Source organism: Aedes aegypti, chromosome 2 (assembly GCF_002204515.2).
Source record: "Aedes aegypti strain LVP_AGWG chromosome 2, AaegL5.0 Primary Assembly, whole genome shotgun sequence".
NCBI lineage: Eukaryota > Metazoa > Arthropoda > Insecta > Diptera > Culicidae > Aedes > Aedes aegypti.
In genome coordinates, this window is record NC_035108.1 from 230656174 (window position 1) to 230680116 (window position 23943).

General features: G+C 36.4%; 1 protein-coding gene across 7 annotated transcripts in view; it reads right to left on the reverse strand.

Annotated features, from left to right (window-relative positions):
* The window catches only part of LOC5569985 (liprin-alpha-1), an 88690-nt gene that overhangs the window by 31780 nt on the left and 32967 nt on the right, over positions 1-23943 (reverse strand). For 6 of the 7 annotated variants that reach the window (XR_002500398.1, XM_001658822.2, XM_001658820.2 and 3 more), the window contains exons 12-14: positions 19609-19792; positions 10315-10404; positions 7938-8116 (exon numbers count right to left, since the gene is read on the reverse strand). Coding sequence is in view for 6 of the 7 variants with exons in the window: in XM_001658822.2 (XP_001658872.1) it covers positions 7938-8116; positions 10315-10404; positions 19609-19792 (453 nt within the window). In the remaining variant the exon portion in view is untranslated. The remainder of the gene's footprint in view (positions 1-7937; positions 8117-10314; positions 10405-19608; positions 19793-23943) is intronic. The other variant, XM_021844326.1, reaches the window with a different exon arrangement.

Below are 23943 nucleotides of genomic sequence, written 5' to 3' on the forward strand. Positions count from 1 at the left end.
ATATATGCAAAAGTCAACAAACTCTGCTCATGTTAAATTTTCCCAGCCACAACTTTGCCGAAGATGACATTTTGATGGGACGTAAGGATAATTTGTTATTAATGATAACAAAGTCCAAATCATGCTGAGATAATCATGCAATTGCTATTAGAGCAACACTGATTTTTGCTGTAGAACATAATAGCCTTGAATAGGTTAAATTTTTCTTCATATGCCAAAAGATTATTAAAAAGAGTTGTAATATTGGCTGACATTATGATTTTTTGTCAAAATATTTTTATGAAGTACTTTCATATGACGCAAAATGTAGCTAAATATGAGCTACATGTAAAGCTTTTACAAATCCTATCGTTGTGCATAAAAAATATCAAGAATTTAATTTGTCTCACGTATTTAAAAAAAAAGTTCTTTTTATGTATTAACATTGCAAACTTAGATAATATTGCACTAATATGTATATTTGTTTGGTAAAACATGGGCGCGTATACGATACGTGATTGTTGTAAACCCAACCACAACATTATCAGAACAAATTATTGTATTCTATATGACAATACCAAAATTTGTTCTCATTTCGATTTTACTTAATGCTCAGTTACTCTGTGAGGACCTTTTTTACGCCTCAGTGTGTCATCGAAGGTTATTTTTTGACAATTGATATTTCAACATTCTTGCAATGGTAAGTATGTATTATTTTGTTTTTGATAAATTGTTCACATTTGTATGAAATCCCTTGTCAATATGTTTTTCTTTTGTCATGAGTCCATTTCACACCAACTGGCGGCATGTTAGGTTATTATAATCTACCGTTTTCAGCATAGTTGTTCCTTTAGAATAGGAAACCCCTGAGACAAGTATGCTGAACACAACAGTAGAATTGTATACAATTGTATAATTACCTTATGAAACGAAATGACAGTAAACGTTGAAAATGTTGCCTTTCTGAAGAATGTATGAACAATTAAATGAATTCTATATTGCGATATCTATATAAATAAAATGGAATGGTGTTTGTATATCACGAAATAACTTGAGAACGAGACAACGGATTTACCTGATTCTTTCACAGTTAGATTATTGAAGTGTTCCGACGTGTTAGTGTCGACAAAAAGTCGAAGAACTTCAAAAAAAAAAAAGGAAAACAGGGGTAGGAAACTGACTTTTATTCTATACAATTTTGTATCACATTAACCAACAGCTTACTTCAGGACAAAACAAGGTTTTTCGGGTCAATTAGTATCACATAAATGCTGTTAACCCTATCATTCCTACAATAACTACATTGTTCGATAAACTTGATACAAACCTATTTTAGTTAATAATGATCAATAATAAAATATGATTATATGTTATATTATGATTAATGATTAATGTAATAATTACATGTTTCTATAAAGTTTTCTTCAGTCCAACGTTCCTTAGTCCTTAACAAAAAGTTACAAATTGTGACGTTGGGTCGTTTTCGACCCAAAAATTCAGTTTGTTGACCAATTTTAGTCGTGTTGGGCTTATATGAAAGGTACACATTTCTAGTTTCAGGAACCCTCCGGAATATCCGGATATGGTCGCAATATGCAATACAGCTCTTTTGGAATTGCATCATACATGATTTCCAGGGCGATCCTGGTAGGATCAGTCCGCGATATTAATGCGCATTTTAAACAAAAATGAGTCGAACGCCTAATATATGCCATGTTATTAAAAAAAAGGAATACGATATTATATTATCTTCTGGTCCTGAATATTGCTGTACCCCTGCAGTATCTTCCGTTTTAAATTATAACCAACGACCATTATGCCAAACAACTGGGGATTATCACAGCAGGCCGAATCATAAAAGGCCGAATACATTTTAGCCTACCACAAAAGGCCGAATGCACAGAAGGCCGAATCACAAAAGGCCGAATCACGAAAGGCCGAATCATAAGAAGGCGAATCACAGAAGCCCGAATTACACAGTTGAAAATAATGAGGATTACACGTCATGTAAACTTCATTTATGCGATGTAAACATGACGTCATGTAAATTTCAGTTTGAAATCATGTAAAAATGTGTTATATGTCATGTAATCACTCAGGATCCTGCTAGATTACATGACATATAATTGTTGTTTACATGACGTATCATGTAAATATCCATGATATTCCACGCTCCAATTATGTGCATTAGGGGGAGATCCCCCAGTACCGGACACTTAAGCCACTAAATTCATAATTCGAAAAATATTGATTTTATGGGCTCGTGTTACCCATGTATGATAAAAATTATCATTTTCATAGTGTACAAAAATAAATTTGAAAATATAAATATGAATTTTGACACTGCATTTTGATGATGAATTTTAGTACCAAATTGATCGATCTCGAATACCGGACACGATCTGGAAATGCCTCGAATTCTGTAAATTTGAACATCATTGGATGTGTACACTATAGGAATAGTTCATAATTACCAATTACCATCAGTGCACCAGATTCCGCTCATTTAAGGGAAGTTATGTGTCCAAATGTTTATTATAAAATAACTATTGTGTCGATCAATACTATATTTATGTCACAGTGTAGCTCCAAGTATAGGTAATCAGCGGCAAAATAAAAAGAATTTGAAAAACTTTCATAAAAAAATATTTAATTGCATTTGTTACTGCATGTAAGTGTTCCTATTTCCGCTCACGGTAAACAGGTTTCGTGACGAACTTACTAGAAAAATGCATAATTTCAAATTTCGTTATTTATCCTGATATTTTCTGTGGTCAAACCATATCTACTAATGCAACAAAGAAGGCTGTATACTAAAATCAACATTTCTTTAAAATTTTGTTCAATTTTTCGCATGAGCGGTTATTGGAACACACACAAATTCCTAGTGGCCCAATAACCGCTCACGAGGTCTTATGTTTTCAATATAAAGAATTATTTTATCAAATGAAAATTATGTCAGACGACTTCATTTGAAAGTTGTTAATATTGCTAGAATATATCCGTGCGAAAAATGTTGATTTTTGACACGAAAAATCAATTTTTACACTAGTGAGCGGAAATAGGGGCATGAGCGGATACTGGTACACTGATGGTAAATGCATTTGCAACATTTACAAGAATAATTTGAGTTTTTCTTAGTTTGCAAGATGCCATTCAAAAACCTCTTTCATATATGATGAAAATTAGCACATTTTAAGTTGTTGTTCTGAATGTTGATTCTTCTTAATTGTATTGCATGGTATCTAACAATGATCGACGGAACCCATCAAAAATGAAAGTATTCTGAGACACTGATGCAATAATTACAAAGATATCATATAACAAATCAAGCTGTCCTAAACTGAGGGACAGGAGGTGCTTAACCAAAATTGTAATTTGTCCATATTTAGTTCAATTATGGTACAAAATACATTCATACTATCAAATTATGATTATGTTTGTTCATGCTTGCGGGATCCAATGTATTTTTTCATATTCAAAATATTTACTAAATAGGCTCAAAATTAAGTGGATACGTAAATTTTTAAAAGATTTTCAAACTTTTCTACTTTTTTAAAAAGCCATGCATATTTCAAGGATGTGGTATTCTACGCAAACATAAGTCTACATAATAGCTTTCTTTTCTACTAATACACCATCTTGATTGGACCATGAGTTTTCAACTTTCGACTTTGTCCGGTATTGGGTGCTATCCGGCACTGGGGGATCTTCCCCTATATGTCTCAGAAATTTACACGTTTCGTTCGAACTGTGTAATGTTACAAACCTAAAGAATAAAGCTTGGATATGAAAAGAACAAGTTGTTTAATGCAGTCATGTCAGTAAACAGTGTAAATTTTACATGCGGCGAAGCCGCATTGAGGGGAGAGGAGCTGAGGCGGCAGAAGGCCGCCGAAGTCTCCGATATCCGAAGGGTGTGTATAGCATCTATCCGATGTAATGCAAACAGGAAATCCAGGCGTATACCCGGTATAATGCAAACAGAGGATGTTTTTCCAATTTATTGGCCCGACGAGCGACAGCGAATTCGGACAGCAAGCGTTTGCCCGGTATAATGCCAACATAGTCTTTTACACAACAAGCAGGAGAATGATTGCTGAGATATGGTATACTTAACAAATGTTTAAGTGATCATAAGAATACTAAGTTTACTAAGAATACTTTTCAGCGTTCGTGGGTCACAAATCCTATCAATCTCAATGTTTCTGAGGGCCTTCTTAAGGCTTACCCATATTCAAAATAGGTAAATTTAATTCGTGGTCATTATTACAGTTTTAAAAGTTTCAATAAAAACAACCGTTGAATTTTGGAACGGATCAATTAAAGCAAAATGATTTTTATTGGCATGTTGCCAAAATCGAACAGGCACTGTATACCCTTCCAGTTTTCGCGAGGTTTTTACACTTATGTTGTACAAAATACAACAGCGCGACTGCTTAAGCTCCAATTATATATATATTTTTTTGGTTATGTTAGCTAAGAATAGACCAACTGACACACCCAAAAAACACTAATTATATTTCAGCTGGATAAACTGTTATTCAGCTAGTAATGTTACTTGAGCATCTTGTCCCGCCTTACCCTACTGTAAAAATGTCCATAATATTTTAGAAAAATGTGCTGAATATTTGTGGCTTTCACTAAAATTTATTTTAAAATTTCGGCCTTCCGTGATTCGGCTTTCTGTGATTCGGCCTTTTGTATGTTTCGGCCTTTTGTGATTCGGCCTCTCGTGGTAGACCCAACAACTGTTATGCCAAACGACTTTATACCAAACCACTGTATTAGGCATTTCACGGCGAAATTCTCTCTCTTTCGCTCCTCAACAAAACTTGAAAACAATGGTGCCAGTACCTGTCAACTTTGACAGGTACTGGCACCGTTGTTTTCAAAGTTCCCGAAGGAGGGAAAGAGAGCGATTTTCTGATGACGTCACCGTGCAATGGGCAATGCCAAACGACATTATGCCAAGCGGAGTAGATCCTCTTTCATCGTAGTTGTCTACATGAAATTAACATCGGTACTATTCGGTTGATAAGTATTTTTGCATAAAAATTCTATGCAATAAAGATCAAGTTACCGGAGCAATTTCGGTCCAGTATGGTCCATGCGGTACAGGTTCCTGGAGTCCCGAAAGTTGGCCAATCTGGACAATTAGTTCAAATTTCTCGGATTTATATCACAAAACCAAATAAATGGCGTCTAAACCTTTATGCTTTTTGATGTTTGGATGTCTTTTGCTAGGAGGATGATTATTCTGGTCCTATTGGAGCACCGGAATATCCACCGGAACTTATTTGATTTTTCTTGTTCAATTAAGTATAGATGAAGGACTACTTTGGTTCTTTTTGACCACCGTAATAAGGGATGGTACATAAATTATGTCACGCTAAACTTCGACTTTTTTTAAACCCCTCCCCCCACCCCCCTTTATCACGTTTTTTGTATGAGTCCTTCGAATTTTTTGTAAGACTTGTCACGCTTGGCTTGACCCCCCCCCCCCTCGGAGCGTGACGTAATTTGTGCATGACCCCTAACCCAGGAATGACCACCGGAGAAACCCGTATAGTTTACATTCTAGTTACATTACTTACTTACTAGTTACATTCTAGTTTATGTAGCAAATCTAGGCATTCGACTGCTCAATCTCCCATATAACACATAACTACGACGAATGCTGTGAAAATCATTATTCTGCAACTTCTAGCGTAAAAATTTTTCTGCTATTTCGAAGAAGACCACTTGAGAGTATTAGCTGATTTCAGTTACGTAATGACTATTACGATACTAAATGATTTCATACACGAAAGTAGGCCGTGTCATGACACATTAGCGTGATGAAAAATAGTCTATTACGATGAGAAATTATAAGATATGGGACCTAAAAAAAACAATAGTTTAAACAAATTATTCAATATAATTTTTAAGTGTCAATGTTTTGCAAAACCATCAACAAGATTACATTCTGGCAACATATTTGGTGATGGGTGCATGAATTTGATCAAATAATTTCAAAATTGAAGAAAGATTTAAAATGAGCCATTAGACGCAGTTACCTTCCTAAAATCCTGTTTCATGCGTATATATATATACAAAATTTAGAGGTCTTTCCCTCTTGAACATTCATGTAGTTTGAGATTAATGTTTTTTGGTGAAAATCATTTGAATGTTTTAGTGCTATTCACTATGAAAATTAGTAAAATAACGACTGTTTACAACGTTCGTAGATAGCGCCAGCCGCGCTACACTCGATTCTCAAATTTCTCAACTTCCAACCCAAACACATGAGAGAATCGTAGTTAAGAACTGTCAAAACGTGTGGAGAATAATTCAAAACTTAAATTCAAGCGTCTGTTAGGATAAGGGCGTAAGTAACATGATTGATTTCTCGTAATCGAACCTCTCTTCTGCGAATAAAGGTGACAAGATGCAAGTTTGTTGGCATCGTGCTTTCCAAGGCAACATCGCGCTGAAATTTGAAATTTTTGAACCCATTCCCCCCTCCGTAACGCTTTTTGTATGAAATTTTTTGTTTGAATCGTAACGTTGGAGCCTACTCCCCTCTGCCCCTAGAGCGTTACGTAATTTGTGGACGGCGCCTAAAGAGATAAACTGGTAAGAAACTTGCACCTTGTCACCTTTATTCGCTGGAGAGGATAGATGAAGAGAAATTGATCATGTTACTTACGCCTTTATTTTAGCACACACTTGAATAGAAAACTGGAACGAAAAAGTAGTGATTAGGATTCCGTTTTTACTACCACTATTGCCTTTTCAGTTTTGAATATCGCCCTATTAAGATTATTGCGCCTAATTGCGAGCTCCTCTGTAAATCCAATTAGAATAACATTTTTGACGAAATTCACTGTTAAAATTATGTTTTTTTTTAAGGGGTCTCATTTTTCGTCTTTCCTTAATTTTTTACCTTCTTAACACTTCAGTCGTCGCGCTGTTGTATTTTGTACAACACTGGTGAAAAAAGCTCGCTTTTCGCTCACAACAGCAGCGTGGTGATTCTGACGGTGGCGAACCGCGCGACGACTGGAAGGTTAAGCTAAGTATGCTGTTTTGATCAAGAAAAGTAAAAAATTATTTAACAGAGATCTCAAAAACGTATTCAAACAGTCTTATCAGAAAATTGAGCAAACTTACTTTATCAATCCTACGTGTTTCGCAGACGAAATCTACACGCTCTAAACCAAATCGATTTTTCACATTATGAAGTTTTGTTTCCTGCTATCCACAATCACAGGAAACGTCTTCCCAAGAAATAAAGTACAATCGAAATCACCAATATACCAAAATCTCATCATAACAAAAACATTTATTTATAACCTAGATTATGTATCCTATATTAAATTGTGCATTATTATAACCCTCTATAGTAAAATTTGTTATAGTAATTGGAATAGGTTAAGCACATACGAAGTAACATAAATAATAGAGAAAAAGAAAAATAATTTATTTTGTTATAAATATGACTTTGACGAATGTTCATGGTGTAAAATTCCAAAACGGCGATCTGTCAAAGCAAAAGGAGAAGTGTTTATAACTATCGCTGAAGTATTAGAATTAATCCACGGCATGTTGGAAATAATTGGAATACTTTTTTTTAAACTGTCATTAATAATACGATTTTGTGTACATGGTAGTATACATCGTTGGATCGATAAATATGGTTTTGGATACATGACACGCCGTTTTTTCAACTTCAGGATAGACTTAGGGCGTGTTGCAATATGGTCTATTTGTTGTGTGACTTCCCTTATCATATTAATCCGAGATTGCAAGAGTTTCATATTCAATTGCATATTTTTATAAACATGTTCCTGATCATTGAAAAGATAATGATCTATTCTCGGGAATCTTGATTTTCCTGAAGATCGTCTGGCAGCACAAAAATATGGTAAATACTGAGTCTATTTTTTTGGGACTATAGACGTTACATCATTTACCTTCTAAGTTCCTCTTGACTATGGGCTAATGCAAGTGCAAAGCGTTCTAACCGCATTGAGCGTGCGGTAAGCGGAGATGCTGCACCACTAGATGCTGCATCGGCGCATGGTATTGTCATTTCTTTCCCACTGTGAAAATCTTCAAGTGATTTTTCCGATGAAAGATGTGATAACTGTACCTAGAAGAACAAATTAAATACATTATACTATTAGAAACTTCCATGATTTAAATTATTTCATTGATATTATTAAAATAATACATTTGTTCCGAGTAGTGATGGCTTCATTGTTGATGTGTTTTTATGATTACATTTTCTTTCCTTTGATTATATCAGAATCGACAAACATTTCTAAGTTTTGTAGTAATTTTTATTTATTTCGCAAAGATTAACAATATCACCGCTAGGGATTTTTCTTCTTCTTACTCTGGGAATAACGTTATCACTGGGACAGAGCCTGCTTTTCAGCATAGTGTTCAATGAGCACTTCCACAGTTTAAGTTCCACTGAGAGCTTTCTTTGCCAAAACTGCCATTTTCGCATTCGTATATCGTGTGGCAAGTACGATGATACTCTAAGCCAGTGTTTCTCAAACTTTTTTTTTTGGCTTTCGCTCCCTTGAGACCAAATGAAAATTTAAAACTAAACACTATACTATGTTGAAGCTTTGATCAATATCTTAGCATAAGTGTCCCGTAAATTGGTCAAAATGGGAAGTTGACTGGTTTAATTTAAGTATTTAAGAGTCATGGCAAAACTATTACATTCATAAGCTTCCACACGCAAAAAAATTGTGCGGTAAAAACTACCATTTTAGGGGGTTAACTTAAGCGATCGCACCGGCAATTTTCAGCAGACCAGAAATGCGCTTGATTTTACCATGTCTGTTGTCGAAATCAGATTGTTGTAAATTATTTCTGTCAAATGTACCAGTAATGTGGTGGGCTGTACCGTAAACATGGTAAATTGGTCTGAAATTCCATGGTAGTTTCAAGAATGGGCGTAGTCAGCTACAATAGTATTTTTTACCACAGATTTTTTTCCCGTGCATGATAATTTACTTATCAACCAAATCGATTCGAAATACGTTAGCGAAAATCCTATGTGATTTAGGGGTTTCACTAAACTGCGATTATCGATAGAATGATGTTCCACTCCCTGCTTTACAAATCTAATCAAATTTGGTTCGTTAAACGTGGATTAATGTTCTCTTATCTGTTATATCTTAATATGTCACATAAGATTAAGAAACATTGGATACTTCTGAGAACACATTTTTTTCCAATCCAGAGCTTTGAGAGCAAAAATATTTGTAAATATCCAGAAAAGGTTTTCACTCCTATTTGAGTGGTGAACTCGTCGTGAAAAGCCATTAACGAAAAAATATTAAAGGTAACACTTTACTATTTTATTTTCTTGAAAAATTACGAAAACATTTTTTTTTGTGGTTTTGAAAGAATTTTTCCGACAACATTCAGATATTTTTATAGAGTATTAAAAAGACAATCGCTCTTTGTATAGGATGCTCAGTCTCGGCTAATTTAAATCGAGATTTGCACAATCGAGTAAAGAAGTTTCATAAGATCTCAGAAAATAGAAGCCCAGTATCAGTGAATCGTGCTTCGTGGCCTTCGTAATGAAAGCATTTTGTTAGCTGAGTTCCGGTTGAAATTGAAAAATCGAGAATTGCATAGATTAGCTTGTGAAAAAAAGCTAAATGTGACGATTGTAATGAATTCTTACATATTTTTTTACTTTTTTTACTTCAACAATGCTTCCAATGATATTTGTAATCACAAATCATTGAGATCACCGTTATCGGTAGGGAAAACTATTAGTTCCATTTTTGTGTTTTAGAAGTGGAAACAATGAATACCAATATTTTGTTATTGATCAAGCCGAGTTTTGCCTGTAATGAATTTCCAATTTCCATAATACTAAAATTTTCGCCCCCCAAATTCAGAATTACAAATTATTGCCCCCCTGAAGCTGGAAATCGCCCCTCATAGGGCGAATTCGCCCACTTTGGGAATCACTGCTCTGAGCCCAAGGAAGTTTCCATTAAGAGAAGATCCTGGACCGATCGGGAATCGCACTCAGACACCATCAGCATGGCTTTGCTTTGTAGCCGCGGATTCTAACCACTCGGCTAAGGAAGGCCACCGTTAGGGCTATTAGGAGTATAATGAGCTCAATAAGTGGCGTCTTATCCATAAAACAAAAATGTTTACATAGTTCATGCAATGGTTTAATGTTTTGACGATCACATATTTACACTGCCAGCAATGTCATTGTCGATTCTCATACAATTTGATTAGAAAAATGCATTGCGATGTATGTTTGTAGTATTTTTTTATTGATTGAGAGATAGAACATACCTGACTAGATGGGAGTGATTCAGATAGTTGTCCTTGGTTCATAGAAACAGCATATTGATGTAAATGAGCGGGTGACATGGAGGCTGGAGCCTGTGAAGTTGAAAAATGTTGACATTGTACAACTAAGCAACGTCTGTTGGTGTAAACAAATAAACAACGTCCTGAAAGCCAATACAACACGCCAGCATCTTAGAGTTGAAGTATTGGATCCAATGAGATATCATATATATGATTGTTAAAGTGGCTACCTATCGCGAACACTACTCTTTATTAAAATATCTAGTTTGGTTGGGTTCTATTCGTTTGTTCCCTTGTTAAGAAAGTACCTTTGTATACCAAGTTTTTCAGAGTGTGTATGTGTGTTAGCATGGTGACCGCTTCGTGGTTGCACTTCTTAATTGATCAGAACAATCGAAGTTGCACAGAGATTTAATCAATGGGACATGCTATTATCTAACCATTCTTAAAGTGCATAAATCTAGAGTTCAAAATACGGCCCAATACGGTCATCTGGAAAATGAAGGAATGTCAGTTAGACAACCATTGTTACTAGAGATCGATTATACCTCTGCATCTCCACAGTTGTCAAGGAAAGAATATTAATTTAGTGGGATAAGGTAAGGATCTAGGAATCACCTTTGGTTAGTGATGCGATTCATGATATAATCACGACTAACCGGAATCGTGAAATTACGAATTGCAAGTTAAACGAATGTGGGTCTGGTCCCATCGCTCGCTCTCGTAGCTACACAATCGATGGACTGATTAGATCACACCACTTTTTCTTCGAACTGCAATAGGCATATCTGCTCTTAAGTTAAATAGGTTGGATTAATTATTATTAGTTCTTCAATCAAACTTGGAAATCGTTTTCCGAGCATCGTTTTAGCATTATCACTTTGATAATTGATTTAGATTTTAAAAGAAACAATCAATATTCAAATCATAACTTATTTAGTTGGTAACCTTCCAAAACTCAAATCTCGCCAGATCAGTGATCGATTTCTCTTAGCTTATTACTGCACCGAGCGACTATTTTCAACTCCTATTTTCGATTCAGTAGAAAATATACACCGTCCTTAATCGTACTACAACACGAAATGTTACGAAAATCGATTGAATTTCGTGTACTGATCCAAAGAGAAAATCGACGAAGAGAAATCGATCACTGCAAATACGCATGTATGATACTCAACGCGAGAAGTTATTGTTCTTGTTTTGAACATTCTATTTTGCTAAAATTGATAAAAGCAAGCTTTGGACAGTGTTTCGACGGTATCTCAGGGGATTTGGGTTTTCTCCGGATTGGATTTAAATAGCACTAAAATACGTGGGTTGGTTTTTCTAATAACTTCAAATTCGATTTCTTCGCGAGAACATTACTCCGCGAAGCCATATAGTGGAATGTTTCCTGTTCATTCATGCCTTTCATTCAGTTGCCTTTATTCTTGAATCAACTTTCACCTCTTCTTACACGCTAGCAAGCTTTCAGTCTAGGCGCGCAAACAGTCTACACACGAAAAGCTCCTACATTAAACCCTGCTATCCTGCGGTAGTCCGCAAGTCTTATGCTCTTGAAAATTTGAGGTGTGGCTTCGTTCTATAATTTTCAATTTTAGCGTTACGTAATAAATGGACGCTAGCTTATGTATTAACGTCTAACTGATAAATGTGTTTTCCATTGAAAATTCATGTTTTTGGGCAGTGTTTGTAAAATAACTAATTCCAAATTATTTTTAAGTTGATTTGTTGTACCTATGGTTTAAAAACAACTAAATTTGGTTCAAAATCATATAAAAAGGTTTGAAATCGATTAAGTGTTCATGAAGTTACGGTCAAAAAAAAAATTGGTTTAGTAAAAAGAGGAATAATTTGGAGAAAACTACTTTCAACTAAGACAAACTTGATGTTCTACAAACTTTTCATAAATTTAATTTTGAAGAGAATGATGCTTAGAGCTTTGAAATTGGTTGGTTTTTTTAAACACGCACTATGCTACGGACATAATCGTCTTGTGTCTTTCGGTCACGGACCGCATTTGTGCACTTGGTGCTTTTTTCACAGCAACACAACAGACAGAAACAACTTCCAGACACAACATCCGGGAAAACCACTCACAAAATCCGGTTCGGATGGACCAAAATGTTTCGACGGTAGCTCAAGGGATTTGGGTTTTCACCGGATTGGATTTGAATTGCACTAAAACGCGTGGGTTGATTTTTCTAATAACTTCAACTTTATTAACTTCGATGGACCATGCGTAACAGCCACGAAGCCCATTTAGTATTTTTTCGAGTTTTCTAGGATAAATTTGCAGATTACATTAAGTTTGCTGAAAATATGTATAGTTTGAAAACTAAAAGCCAGATTACATCAAAATCTTAAAAATGCGAATGTTAGTGTGTATTTCTTTCACTACTGGACTGCGAAGTGCGGCCTCATAAGTACGAAAGTGTGAATAAAAGTGCGGGATTGCATTGAATCCTGTTGGTGTCTTCAGAGCACTTATTCTTTGATTTACGAAGAATAAGTCCCCCAAAGACACCTACCCGATTTGATGCAATTGCGCACTTTTATTAGCGTTTCCGCACTTGTAAAAATTTCTGCGATAGTCCAGTGGTGGAAGAAATGCGCAATACATATACTGCCCATACTCGCAATACAGTCCCATTAGGAAAATCACGATGTCCAGAAAAACGCCTCTAAACATAAAACCCTCCATTTTCGTTCTTCCGCTGCTGGAAGTAGTAAATGCCGGTGGTATTGCTCAATATACTATCATTGCAATGTGCAAAAACCGTAAATAATTTAAATTTAGTAAAACTGGTTGTTTTTTGCTATCCAAATTAGGGTTATTGCAGATGGGACTCGTTATCCGAGTATTTCTCTCGCTAAACGCTTGAATACCCGCATACCAGTCCCATTACTGGGAATTCGCTTACTTTGTTATCGTGCATCTTGACACATTTTTGTTCAAATTTACGATCGATTGCAATGTACTTTTCTTTCAGCTTTCAGTTATCAACTATATTTAAATAGTAATAATGTCCCTTGAAGTTCTTAAGCTGTACAGTGATGATATTTAATTGAGAAAATGATGAAGATTTCCGGAATTCAAATTAACCGTTTCGGTCGACCATATGGAAAGCTTGCTGAAATCACAGCACGTGACGGGTGAAGGATTTGAAAACTATCAAAGAAAGGTGAATAGAACACGTTTTGGTCCACTTGATGAAGACGAATGGTGGTTCTCAAGATATAGATAATCCTGATGGGTGTCAGGAGCTTTCCTGTTTCTCGACAGGCAAGTGCTGAAAACACTTAGTTTGACCATATAACACTAGCGACGATGTGCGCAATCTTGAGGCGGCAAAACAAGCTTCTCGCATCTCGCTGTTGGACTTCAGCCTGCCGGAGAATCTGATAATGATTGGCCGCAGGAAGAGTGTGAATGGAGCAGAAGAATAGTCTCAGGAAAACTATTTTGCTTTATTTTAGTTTACAGGCAGCTAGCCTGATGTGGTGTTAGTATTAATCGAAAAACAGAAGAAGTCGTTATAGTAAAACCTTTTTAAAACAAAAATAAGAGTTTTTCTCGATTATAGTTGATTTGTGCTTTCCTGATTTGTTGATTTGTTTCTATAAGGAAAATCGCAATGCAAGCTTTCAGAATTCATCACAGGAATAGGTTTAGCTGAATTTCTTCATAATCATCGAATGGGACTGTTTTGCGGGTACTTTCAATATGGGACGCACATGGTTTGGTATTTTTTTCACATTTTGTCCATACAAAGATACAATTTGGAGTTTTATTTTAGAAAGTACACTAAAAATGAATACTATTCATGAAGCTAACTCAAAAGTAACGAAAAATCAAATGGGACTGTTATGCGAGTATGGGCAGTATAGCGAGTCTGAATAAGGGAAATGCGAAAAGGAGTGAGCCGCCAATTGAACCGTCAGAAATTAGCAACCAATCGAGCATAAATGAATTTGAACACAAACGAAATATCGCAGATTTAAATTGTTGTTCCATGTTTCAAAAATAATTCTGAATTCAGTAATTTTTAAACATCCATAATAAAAAAAATGCAATATAGACGGCCGCTGTTAACACAATGAATTACTACAAACTAAAGTACAATTTTATTTTGCGTCGGGAATTGGTCACTCTCCATACTCACAAAGAGTAGCTTGCTCAATCACCCGCCAAGAGTAATGCCGTCATACTCACTGCGAGTATTACGCTTTACGTGAGTGAGTTATATGTAAAGTTCATTTTGAATGTAAGCTACACGAGAGTAAATTTAAGCACAATTCACACTTAAGCCATTCATTGCACACGTCCTTTACGGTAAATTTGACCTTTGTCAGAAATAATGCCACTGTAATAAAAACAAAAGTGCTTCCGAAGAAACCGAAGAACCCAGCCTTTTCAGCTCAGGAAAGCGGTGTACCGCGGTGCAAATAACAGGGTTACGGTGAATCCATTGCGCCTGCTTCGCTGATCCAGGGAAGTTCCGCGGAATACGATTGTCGTGAGCTGAAAAGACGCCATTGCATCGGAGGGAGTGTCAAGGCACGTGAGTCTTGGTCCGTGCGAAGGACTACTAAGGATTGGCCAAGCCTATCGTAATCAAAAAAAACCACCAGACTGCCGACGGAATCAAAGACGCAAAGCATTCTTCGAACAGGAAAAACAGCCGACACAGGCCATCAGCCGCACTAGGTGCAACGCAAGCATCCGGAAAACCGGTATCTGCTAAAAACTACACGGGTCTGTCAAAAGCAGTTTTTTTTTTCTAATTTCCTTTTCTTGGTGTCATCACGGTAAGCCAATCACTGGGCTACATGGATCACCCCGGTGCGAGCCGATATCGTATTGCTACGGAGCGGGGACAACGTAGGATCCGACGAAGGAACAAGTCGGCCCGCCGGACGACAAGACGCGCCACTAAACAAAGCCCTCAGCGGACCGCGGTACCGGTCGCTCTGCCGAAAGCATGGCTGGCGAAAGAAGCAGTGCGAAGCAATCGCGGCCAAGCGACCGACTGGGAAAGGACCTTCAGTACGGCGAAGGGCTGGAAGCCCTTGGTAGATATCACCGTTATCAAAGGAAGAGCGTGAGTAGCTTCAAAAGCATGATGGGGTTGAGACGGCAGATTCTTTCTGTCTAGACGAGGGAAGAAGAAGCATAGAGCCAGGACTAGGCAGACTGCACTCAGGCAAATGGACTATCGAAATACATAGGAACCACTTATGAAAATTCGCCACAATAAATCGGGTTGAAGTTCATAGCTTTGCCTTATAAACCCAAACTTTGAAAACAAAAAAAGGTTTTCGCGGCAACCTGAATCGAACCAAGGACCTTGCGATCGTTAGGCCCGTGCGTACACCACGCGCCTATCGACGCCTGATGTGAGTTGATGCTAAAACGATACATAAGGCGTTCGTATTGCATTAACTGTTCCACCTTTCATAAGGCAAAATGTGAGTTGTGTTCAGAATAATAGTAGTGAAAGCCGATTTTCATACAAAATGCTCAACTTTGGCATGCTGTAACTTTGTTTCCATATGAGCTATCGGCATGAAATTTTGACAGTGAACTACAAATATACTCAATTTCATTATTATAAGATTTGAAATTTTTCACACTACCGGCTAAAAAGTTAAGCACCAGGTGAAATCGCTCAAATTAATAGTAGTTTTTTTTTGTAAATTTTTGTTCAGCAACAATTCTGTAAAAAATTGGCTTGTTTATACATCCATAGCTTGGGTGTGAATGGTTGAAACGATGAATAAAGAAAAATTCAAAAACTCAAAATACAGCAGATATATAAATTATTAAAACTACTATTATTTTGAGCGATTTTACCTGGTACTTAACTTTTTAGCTGGTAGTGTGAAAATTTTCAAATCTTGTGCTAATAAAATTGAGTAGGGAAAGTGTACCAGTTATGACCATAGTGGTTCCCTATTTGGCCATATGTGAAATTTCGATAACTTTCACATTTTTTATATTCTTGAAAGTTTTAACGTCTAGATACATCCTTTATCTTACTGCTAAATCACACAAAACTTTTCAAAATGTGAAGAAATTCAAGTTAACACGTATGGCGAAATAGCGAACCACTATGGCCATAACTGGTACACCTACCCTATATTTGTAGTTCACTGCCAAAATCTCATGCCGATTGCTCATATGGAAACAAAGTTACAGCATGCCAAAGTTGAGCATTTTGTATGAAAATCGGCTTCACTACTATAATTCTAAACACAACTGTATGCATTTCCATAGTCTAGTTCACAGCGTGTAGGGCAGGCAAAGAAAGGGTAGTGATGGTCAGAGAATGCAATGTGTGGATAATGTGCAAAAAATGTTCTAAAAATCAGTGTTGTGGCTCTTTTGTCTATTTGGTCTGGAGAAAACGTTATACTCTCGCGTGAATGATGAGTAACTCACTTCTTCTTCTTGGCATTACGTCCTCACTGGGACAGATCCTGCTTCTCAGCGTAGTATTATTATGCGCACTTCCACAGTTATTAACTGAGAGCTTTCTTTGCCAAAGTTACCATTTTAGCATTCGTATATCGTGTGACAGGAAACAAGGAAATTTCCATTACGAAAAGATCCTGGAGCGACCGGGAATCGAATCCAGGCATCTTCAGCATGGCTTTGCTGTTTCCACTCGGCTAAGGAAGGCCCCGAATAACTCACAGTGTATTACTCGCAAACGAGTACAAGAGTGAGTATTTTTTTCACTTGCAAGCACGAGTTTTTCAACACTGGCCTCAAGTACCAGATTTTTCTCAAACGTACAATTGTATGAAAACATCAGATGTCAGTTGACCATTTATAAGATACAATATAGTATTTTTTTTAATTAAAAACAATACAGAATGTTTAAACGGGTAGTGTGGCTGAGTGAGCAGTGATAGGGTGAAAGGCCGAAAACAACAAGGCGGAGTTACCAGAAGCAGGGCTGTTAAATGTTAATATCACGTGACTTTGACATTTGAATATTGCCAATATCATCGTTCCTAGTTTTCCCGGTTGTTTTTCCCGGTGACCCTTTCCGAATTACTATCGGTTGCCAAAATTTGCTAATGCGATGTTTTGTATGCGAGGGTGCTATGAACATTTTAATTTTTCCAAAATGTTGACCTTTAACAGCACTGACCAGAAAATAGATAGTCTGAACCCAGAATACCATAAGGCGGAAAAGAACGAGAGGCAGAATTACCAGAAGGCAGAATAAGCTGAAAGGCGGAAAACACAAGCATGCAGAAAACCAAAACAGCGGAAAGTACCGAAAGACAGAAAAGATCGGATTAATTATTATTGAGGATTCCAAAAATACGATGTCATGTCTAGTCATGCATTTTTGTATACCCCATACAAGCAGTGTAAAGCTTTCGTTGACCCCCGTTTCTCCAATTTCTGGTCCACATCGGAATTTTTTTCGCTAGAGTTCAGTATTTGGGTTATATTTTCATAATTGAAAAGTTTTAAAATAATCCATCGGAAATTTTGATTTTTTGCACTTTTTAGTTATTTTTTTATACTAAACCCATGAAGAACACGTTTTTCGACGCATTTTAGCTTATACAAAATGTGTGGAAAAAATCACCAATAACATATTTTAAAACCTTCTGATTATGAAGATATAGACCAAATAATGATCTTTAGCGAGAAAGATCCGATATACATTCTATTTTTATAATCGTGTGGTTCAGACGTGCCCCCCATGTATGTTTCGGAGGAAGAGTAATAGGGTAGTTGGGGGTCTTAGGGGGATAAAACCGCGTTCCAAGGCCGTTCGGGATAACCCCCACCTTATTATTATGAAATTGCCACTCGAATCTAGCAAGTTCCCCCTGGTTTATTTTCTGCCTTTCGGTACTTTCTATCTTCTGGTATTTACGCCTTCTGGTAATTTTGGCAATGTGTTTTTTTTCTGTCTTCGACCTTTTGTAATTCCGCATTCTGATAGTTTGCCTAATGAGTTATCGCCTTTTAGGCTTCCGCCTTTTGGCCCCAAATGAAATAAAATGAATGTGTGAGATTAAGTAGAACATAGTGAAGAACAATTAGGGTAAATTGCCAATTATTACACACCACCCAATTATTGCACACTTGCCAATATTCCGGAAATATTACACTGATGTAATGAATTGAAACCCTAATATTAATGCTAAACACTAATGAATACTTCATTCCTGCTAGCAGCAGTTTGATTCTAATTAAAAAGTTCAAAATCATGTACTTAAAGCGATATTGAACTATCGTGCACAGCGCAATTTAAGTAGCACCCAAATTGTTATGCCATGAGCCAAATATTTCCCGCAATAAAATGGCTTCTATTGAAGTCAAATCTTTTTTCAACGAAAATGGAGATTTATGTTATGGTTTCATAATGCGGTGAAGTTATTAGATAAACTTAGTTTTTCTTTGCAAATATTAAAGCCGCGCCGCCAGCAGCTGTGCTGTAGTGTAATTTACAGTCGATTTTATTTCGTTGCACTATCATTAAGTGGGCTATGTTTTAATTGGTGGCCCGATTAGTGAGAGTCTTTCACTAAGTGGGCTACAGGTTTAGTGCAATGAACATAAGTTGACTGTATTGGCTATGGGCCGCGAGATATACAATGTCTATTGTTACAGAATATAGGGGGAAGTCCTCTATGACCGGACAGCCTCGATGCTCGGACAGTTTGAATTTAGCAAAACAAAACTGACAGAACAAAATGCAGTTTTGTACTCCTATTGGCTTTTGCTTTGATAAAAACATTATTTCATCGAATCATCATGCAAACTCGGCGTAATTCGTTAAATTTAATGATTGGAATGTTATATCACGCCGTCATCTGACCAGAACACTCTACACTAGCGAGTCAACTCCACGCAAAAAGCAAAATAAAAAAAATGTGAGCAATAATTGAGCTCTAAGTGTGCAATAACAGGATGCGAGTGTTTTCGAAGTGTGCAATAATTTGGTTTTGGCAACCAAAAAAAATGTGGAAAAAAGTCAATCAAATCAAATAAAAAGCACAAAAATCAATGGAAAATCTGATTGCCGAATATATTTTCTGGTTTTGAGCGTTTATTTTTGTTTTGGTCAATCACGGAGTACAATTACGAAGCGGTAATCCATGCTAATGTTAAAAAATCTTTGCGTGAAAACTAACCATACCAAATAGACCCGGTACAAATAGGATGAGCCGTTCTGAAGCTATGCGCTCACAAACGTTTGTCGTTCATTTTTATAGATATACATTGATGATAAAACTTACTGTGTGATATTTGTGGAGGTAGTCACGATTTGGACTATTTGGAGTGCTTCTACCGCTCAACGGTGGACTTTGCCTTTCCATTGATCTTCCTCTCGCTAGTAAGTTCATATGTTCAAGGCTTCCAACACGAGATTCCAGCTCCTCGGCACGAGCCTCGGTTGATTGTTTTTCCTCTTGAATCAACCTGGAAATAGAGTGAAAAATATAACATAATAACATAAAATTGAGCGTCTATTTTTTTTGTTTAAAAATGTATTCGGAAGCGTTCATTGATTACTTAACGCTAAAATTGGAAATTTTTGATCCTCTCCGTAATGCTTTTTGTATGAAAATTTTCATATTTTTGTATGAACCGTAACGCTTGAGCCTACTCCCCCTTCCCCTAGAGCGTTACGTAATTTGTGGATGCCGCCTTCCTACTTTTGGTTTGTGATCGTGTGGCTAAGTGGGATATAGTACCGGGTATCGTTACATTGTTGGTTGATTTCGGATAATATGTACATGATTGGAAATACAAACATGACTGATAATATTTTCTGGAACCAGATTAAAGAAAAGACCATATTCCGCATGATGTCCTACGAAACTTAATGCGTCCGGCTGCATTAAATTGTCAAATTGATCTAGTTACAACTTCACACCGCACAAAATTACAAACAACAGACAACATGTGATTTGGACATGGCCTTGGAAAATCTGGAACAACTCCGGTGTTCGGTGACCAATATGCATGACCAAGCAACTAGACCAAATCTGCCGTCGAATGCTTCTGAATGCAAATTTCATCCATTTTTCGAAAAGCCGTAAGCATTTGAATTTCGGTAAAATGTTACCTATCTCAATCATTCTGGCTATCCCTTGTAGTTAGGCTGCTAGCCGATGCTCAGGCCAACTCAAAATCTAGGTAGCAGTCTTCCCATGAACAAAAAAGAAGTTCAACTTTGGGGCGGTCCATTAATTACGTACGATAATTTTCAGGGATTTTCAACCCCCCCTCTCCTCATGGTAAGATTTTTTGTACGAAAATTAAAAATAAATTGTATGGCGCCTAAGAAATCTCAGATCCCCTCCCCCCATTAACACTTACGTAATTAATGGACAGCCCCTTTGGTTTGAACCTTGCAACTTGTGTTGAACCGCGAACGCGCTTCGTCAATGTACCAGTATACCACGCCAAACCCGGTACATTTGTACTTCGGTTCAAACTTAGGTTTAAAATTGGGTGCAAATAATGGCACAAAGCGGACAGACAGAGAACTGTTGAAATCCACGCGGATAAATTTCTACGATCATTTATCGAACTTCATGGTACAAACTTCAGGACCCTTGAAGCTTGAATAAATGTTTTATGTACATTCTGAATCAAGAGAACGCTTTCTAAAATTCCTTGGAGACTGATTTGGAACAAGTGAGAACTATAATAAAAAATTTGAAAGCCCCTGGGTGATGATGACATTTTTTACATCCTCATCAAGAAACTTCCAGAAAGTAGCTTATTATGCTTAGTTGATATATTTAACAAATGTTTTCAGTTGGAATATTTTCTTGACAAATGGAAAAATGCTAAGCTCCTAGCTAAAGTCCAATCAGTTTGCTTTCCTCCAGAAGTAAACTTTTTGAAAAGGTCATTTTGAACAGAATGATGATTCACATAAACAAAAAATCAATTTCCCCAATGAATAGTTCGGATTCCGCCATGGAACCACTCATCAACTTTTACGTGTAACAAATTTGATCCGTTCCAACAAATCTGAAAGCTATTCTACTGATCTTGCTCTTCTAGACACAGAAAAAGCATTCGACAGTGTATGGCATGAAGACACGATTGTAAAATTAAAAAAAAACTTGTGTTTTCCAACATACATTCTTAGAATCATCCAATGTTATCTGTCAAATCGTACACTTCAGGTTAATTGTCGGAGCTTCAAGTCTGAAAGACTTTCTGTAAGAGCTGCTGTTTCTTAAGGAAGCATTTTGGGACCAATATTTTTACATCTGACTTACCTGAGTTACCTCAGGGATGTAAAAAATCTTTATTTACCGATGACACAGACCTCTCCCTCCGCCAAAGGACGAAACCTGCATGCAATCTGTAGTCGATTGCAAAAAAGTTTGGATATTTTTTCTTTATACTTGCATAAATGTAAGATTTCTCCTAATGCTTCCAAAACTCAACTTATAATATTCCCACATAAACCAAAAGCACTTTATTTGAAACCTTCAAGTAGACATGTTGTCACGATGAGAGGGGTTCCAATAAATTGGTCAGATGAAGTTAAGTATCTAGGGTTCATGCTAGATAAAAAAATAACTTTCAAATTCACATTGAGGGCATACAAGCCAAATGTAACCAATATTTAAAATGTCTTTATCCACTTATTAATAGAAAATCAAAACTTTGTCTTAAGAACAAGCTTCTGATCTTCGAAAAGATTTTTAGGCCAGCCATGTTGTATGCTGTACTAATATGGGCTAGCTGTTTAGCTCTGCAGAGGATTCAAAATAAAATTTTGGTATAGTACCAATGAGTTACATAGAATATCCAATGTCGAAACAAATGTCAAACGGAACAAACGGCAAATGAAATATAATATGTTGTTAACAAAATGTAAAAAAAAGCTTAATTGTGTTTTACCAAATAAGGATGATAGTGTTGTCTAACACAGAACACCTAGATATAAGAAATGAATGTGTTTGGAACGATACAAATAAAGAATTGAAAAAAAAATGTGCAACAGCAGATCAACTAAGATTACTATTTTAGGTAACATTGAACGGTAACTTTATGAAAAAAAAACAAAGGAATTAACTATATCATACAACAAGACACGATAAGTAAAATTAGTAAACCTGTAAACTATTTTCTGTCTCTCTGTTTTGTGCAATCGTTCTGAACCTCGGATGCAATTGAAGATTTATACAAAAATTGGTTGCAGGCTTTGGAAATTTTAACGATCATTGACACACGAGCCATAATTTCATCCCATTTATTCGCCTGCATTCATACAACACGCATGAGATTTATCATTCGTGGAAGGTAACAAGCCATGAACGAAAACAAGACAGACACACCCCACCAACTGTTTTGCGCCGATTAGTGTGTGTCACCACTTGTAACATTCACTGACACACTCTCATTCTGATCAAGAAACAGAGGCGAATATTTTCCATTTTCTGTGCTATGTTTACAACCAAAGGGGTGTTTGATGAACCAATAGATTATAATTAGGTTGTTAAAGGCTGCATTACCAGAAAATATGAAAGTTATTACCAAATTTAAGCAAAACATAAATCACCCGAATGGCTCGATACTGTTGCAGTCTGTGAGAGTTGCTGCTCTTGAACGCTCCTGTACCACGTACCAAACGAGAGAGTGAATGTTTACATTCATAGGGCTCTCCGAATGTGATGTGCCACGAACTGTTATGGTTCGCGAACTGTTACACTCTCCGAATATGGTTCGATCGGCTTATTCGGATCAAAATCCAAACACTGATTGGTTGCAATCGAGGTACAAATGAACCGGCGTCACTTTACACATGTTTGGAATTACACTTTCGGGTTCATGCATAATTTATGTCGCGTTACAGGGGAGGTTGATCACGTGAAAAGTCAAAATTTTTGGAGGACTCATACGAAAAGCGTGACAAGGTTGGAGGACGGTAAAAAATGTTGAAATTTAGCGTGACATAATTTGTGTACCATCCCTTACACATGTTTGGGTTAACGGTGCTACAATGACGTTAAGATCATGGTTTTGGTTGATTGAAGTTGAAAAGTATTGCAAGTCATCCCGTTTGACGGTACTTAATATACCGTAAAATGGGGTGTTAAGGGATGAAAAAAAAAATTCAACTCGAATTATAAGGAACTTCTAGTATGTCAATAATTAAACAAAGGACAGCCCTACCATTCTTTTGTCGTGTATATCAAAAGCCATATACAATTGTGAGGATCCTTTGATAAATTTCTGAGATAATCATGAAAATGTGTGATTTTTGACGGAAATGCAAAATGGGGCGTTAAGGAATTTGAGTTTCGTAAATAAAACCATATTTTGTCAACAACAAAACATAATCCTTTTGGTCAATAACTTTGATGCTTTCATTCAATTTCATAGGTTATGTTCAACCTTAAACAGATAATACATCAATATTATTGAACTTGGAACTCCTGCAAACACAAACCGTTTTATTTGAACTGCTAAATTTTTCATAAATATTATTCATTTTTGGGAACTATCAATACATCCTAAAATTGTATTGAAATGATTTTTATACTTATATGCAACAGGATAATAACCTATACATTTGCAGTTTATGAATCCTATAAGCT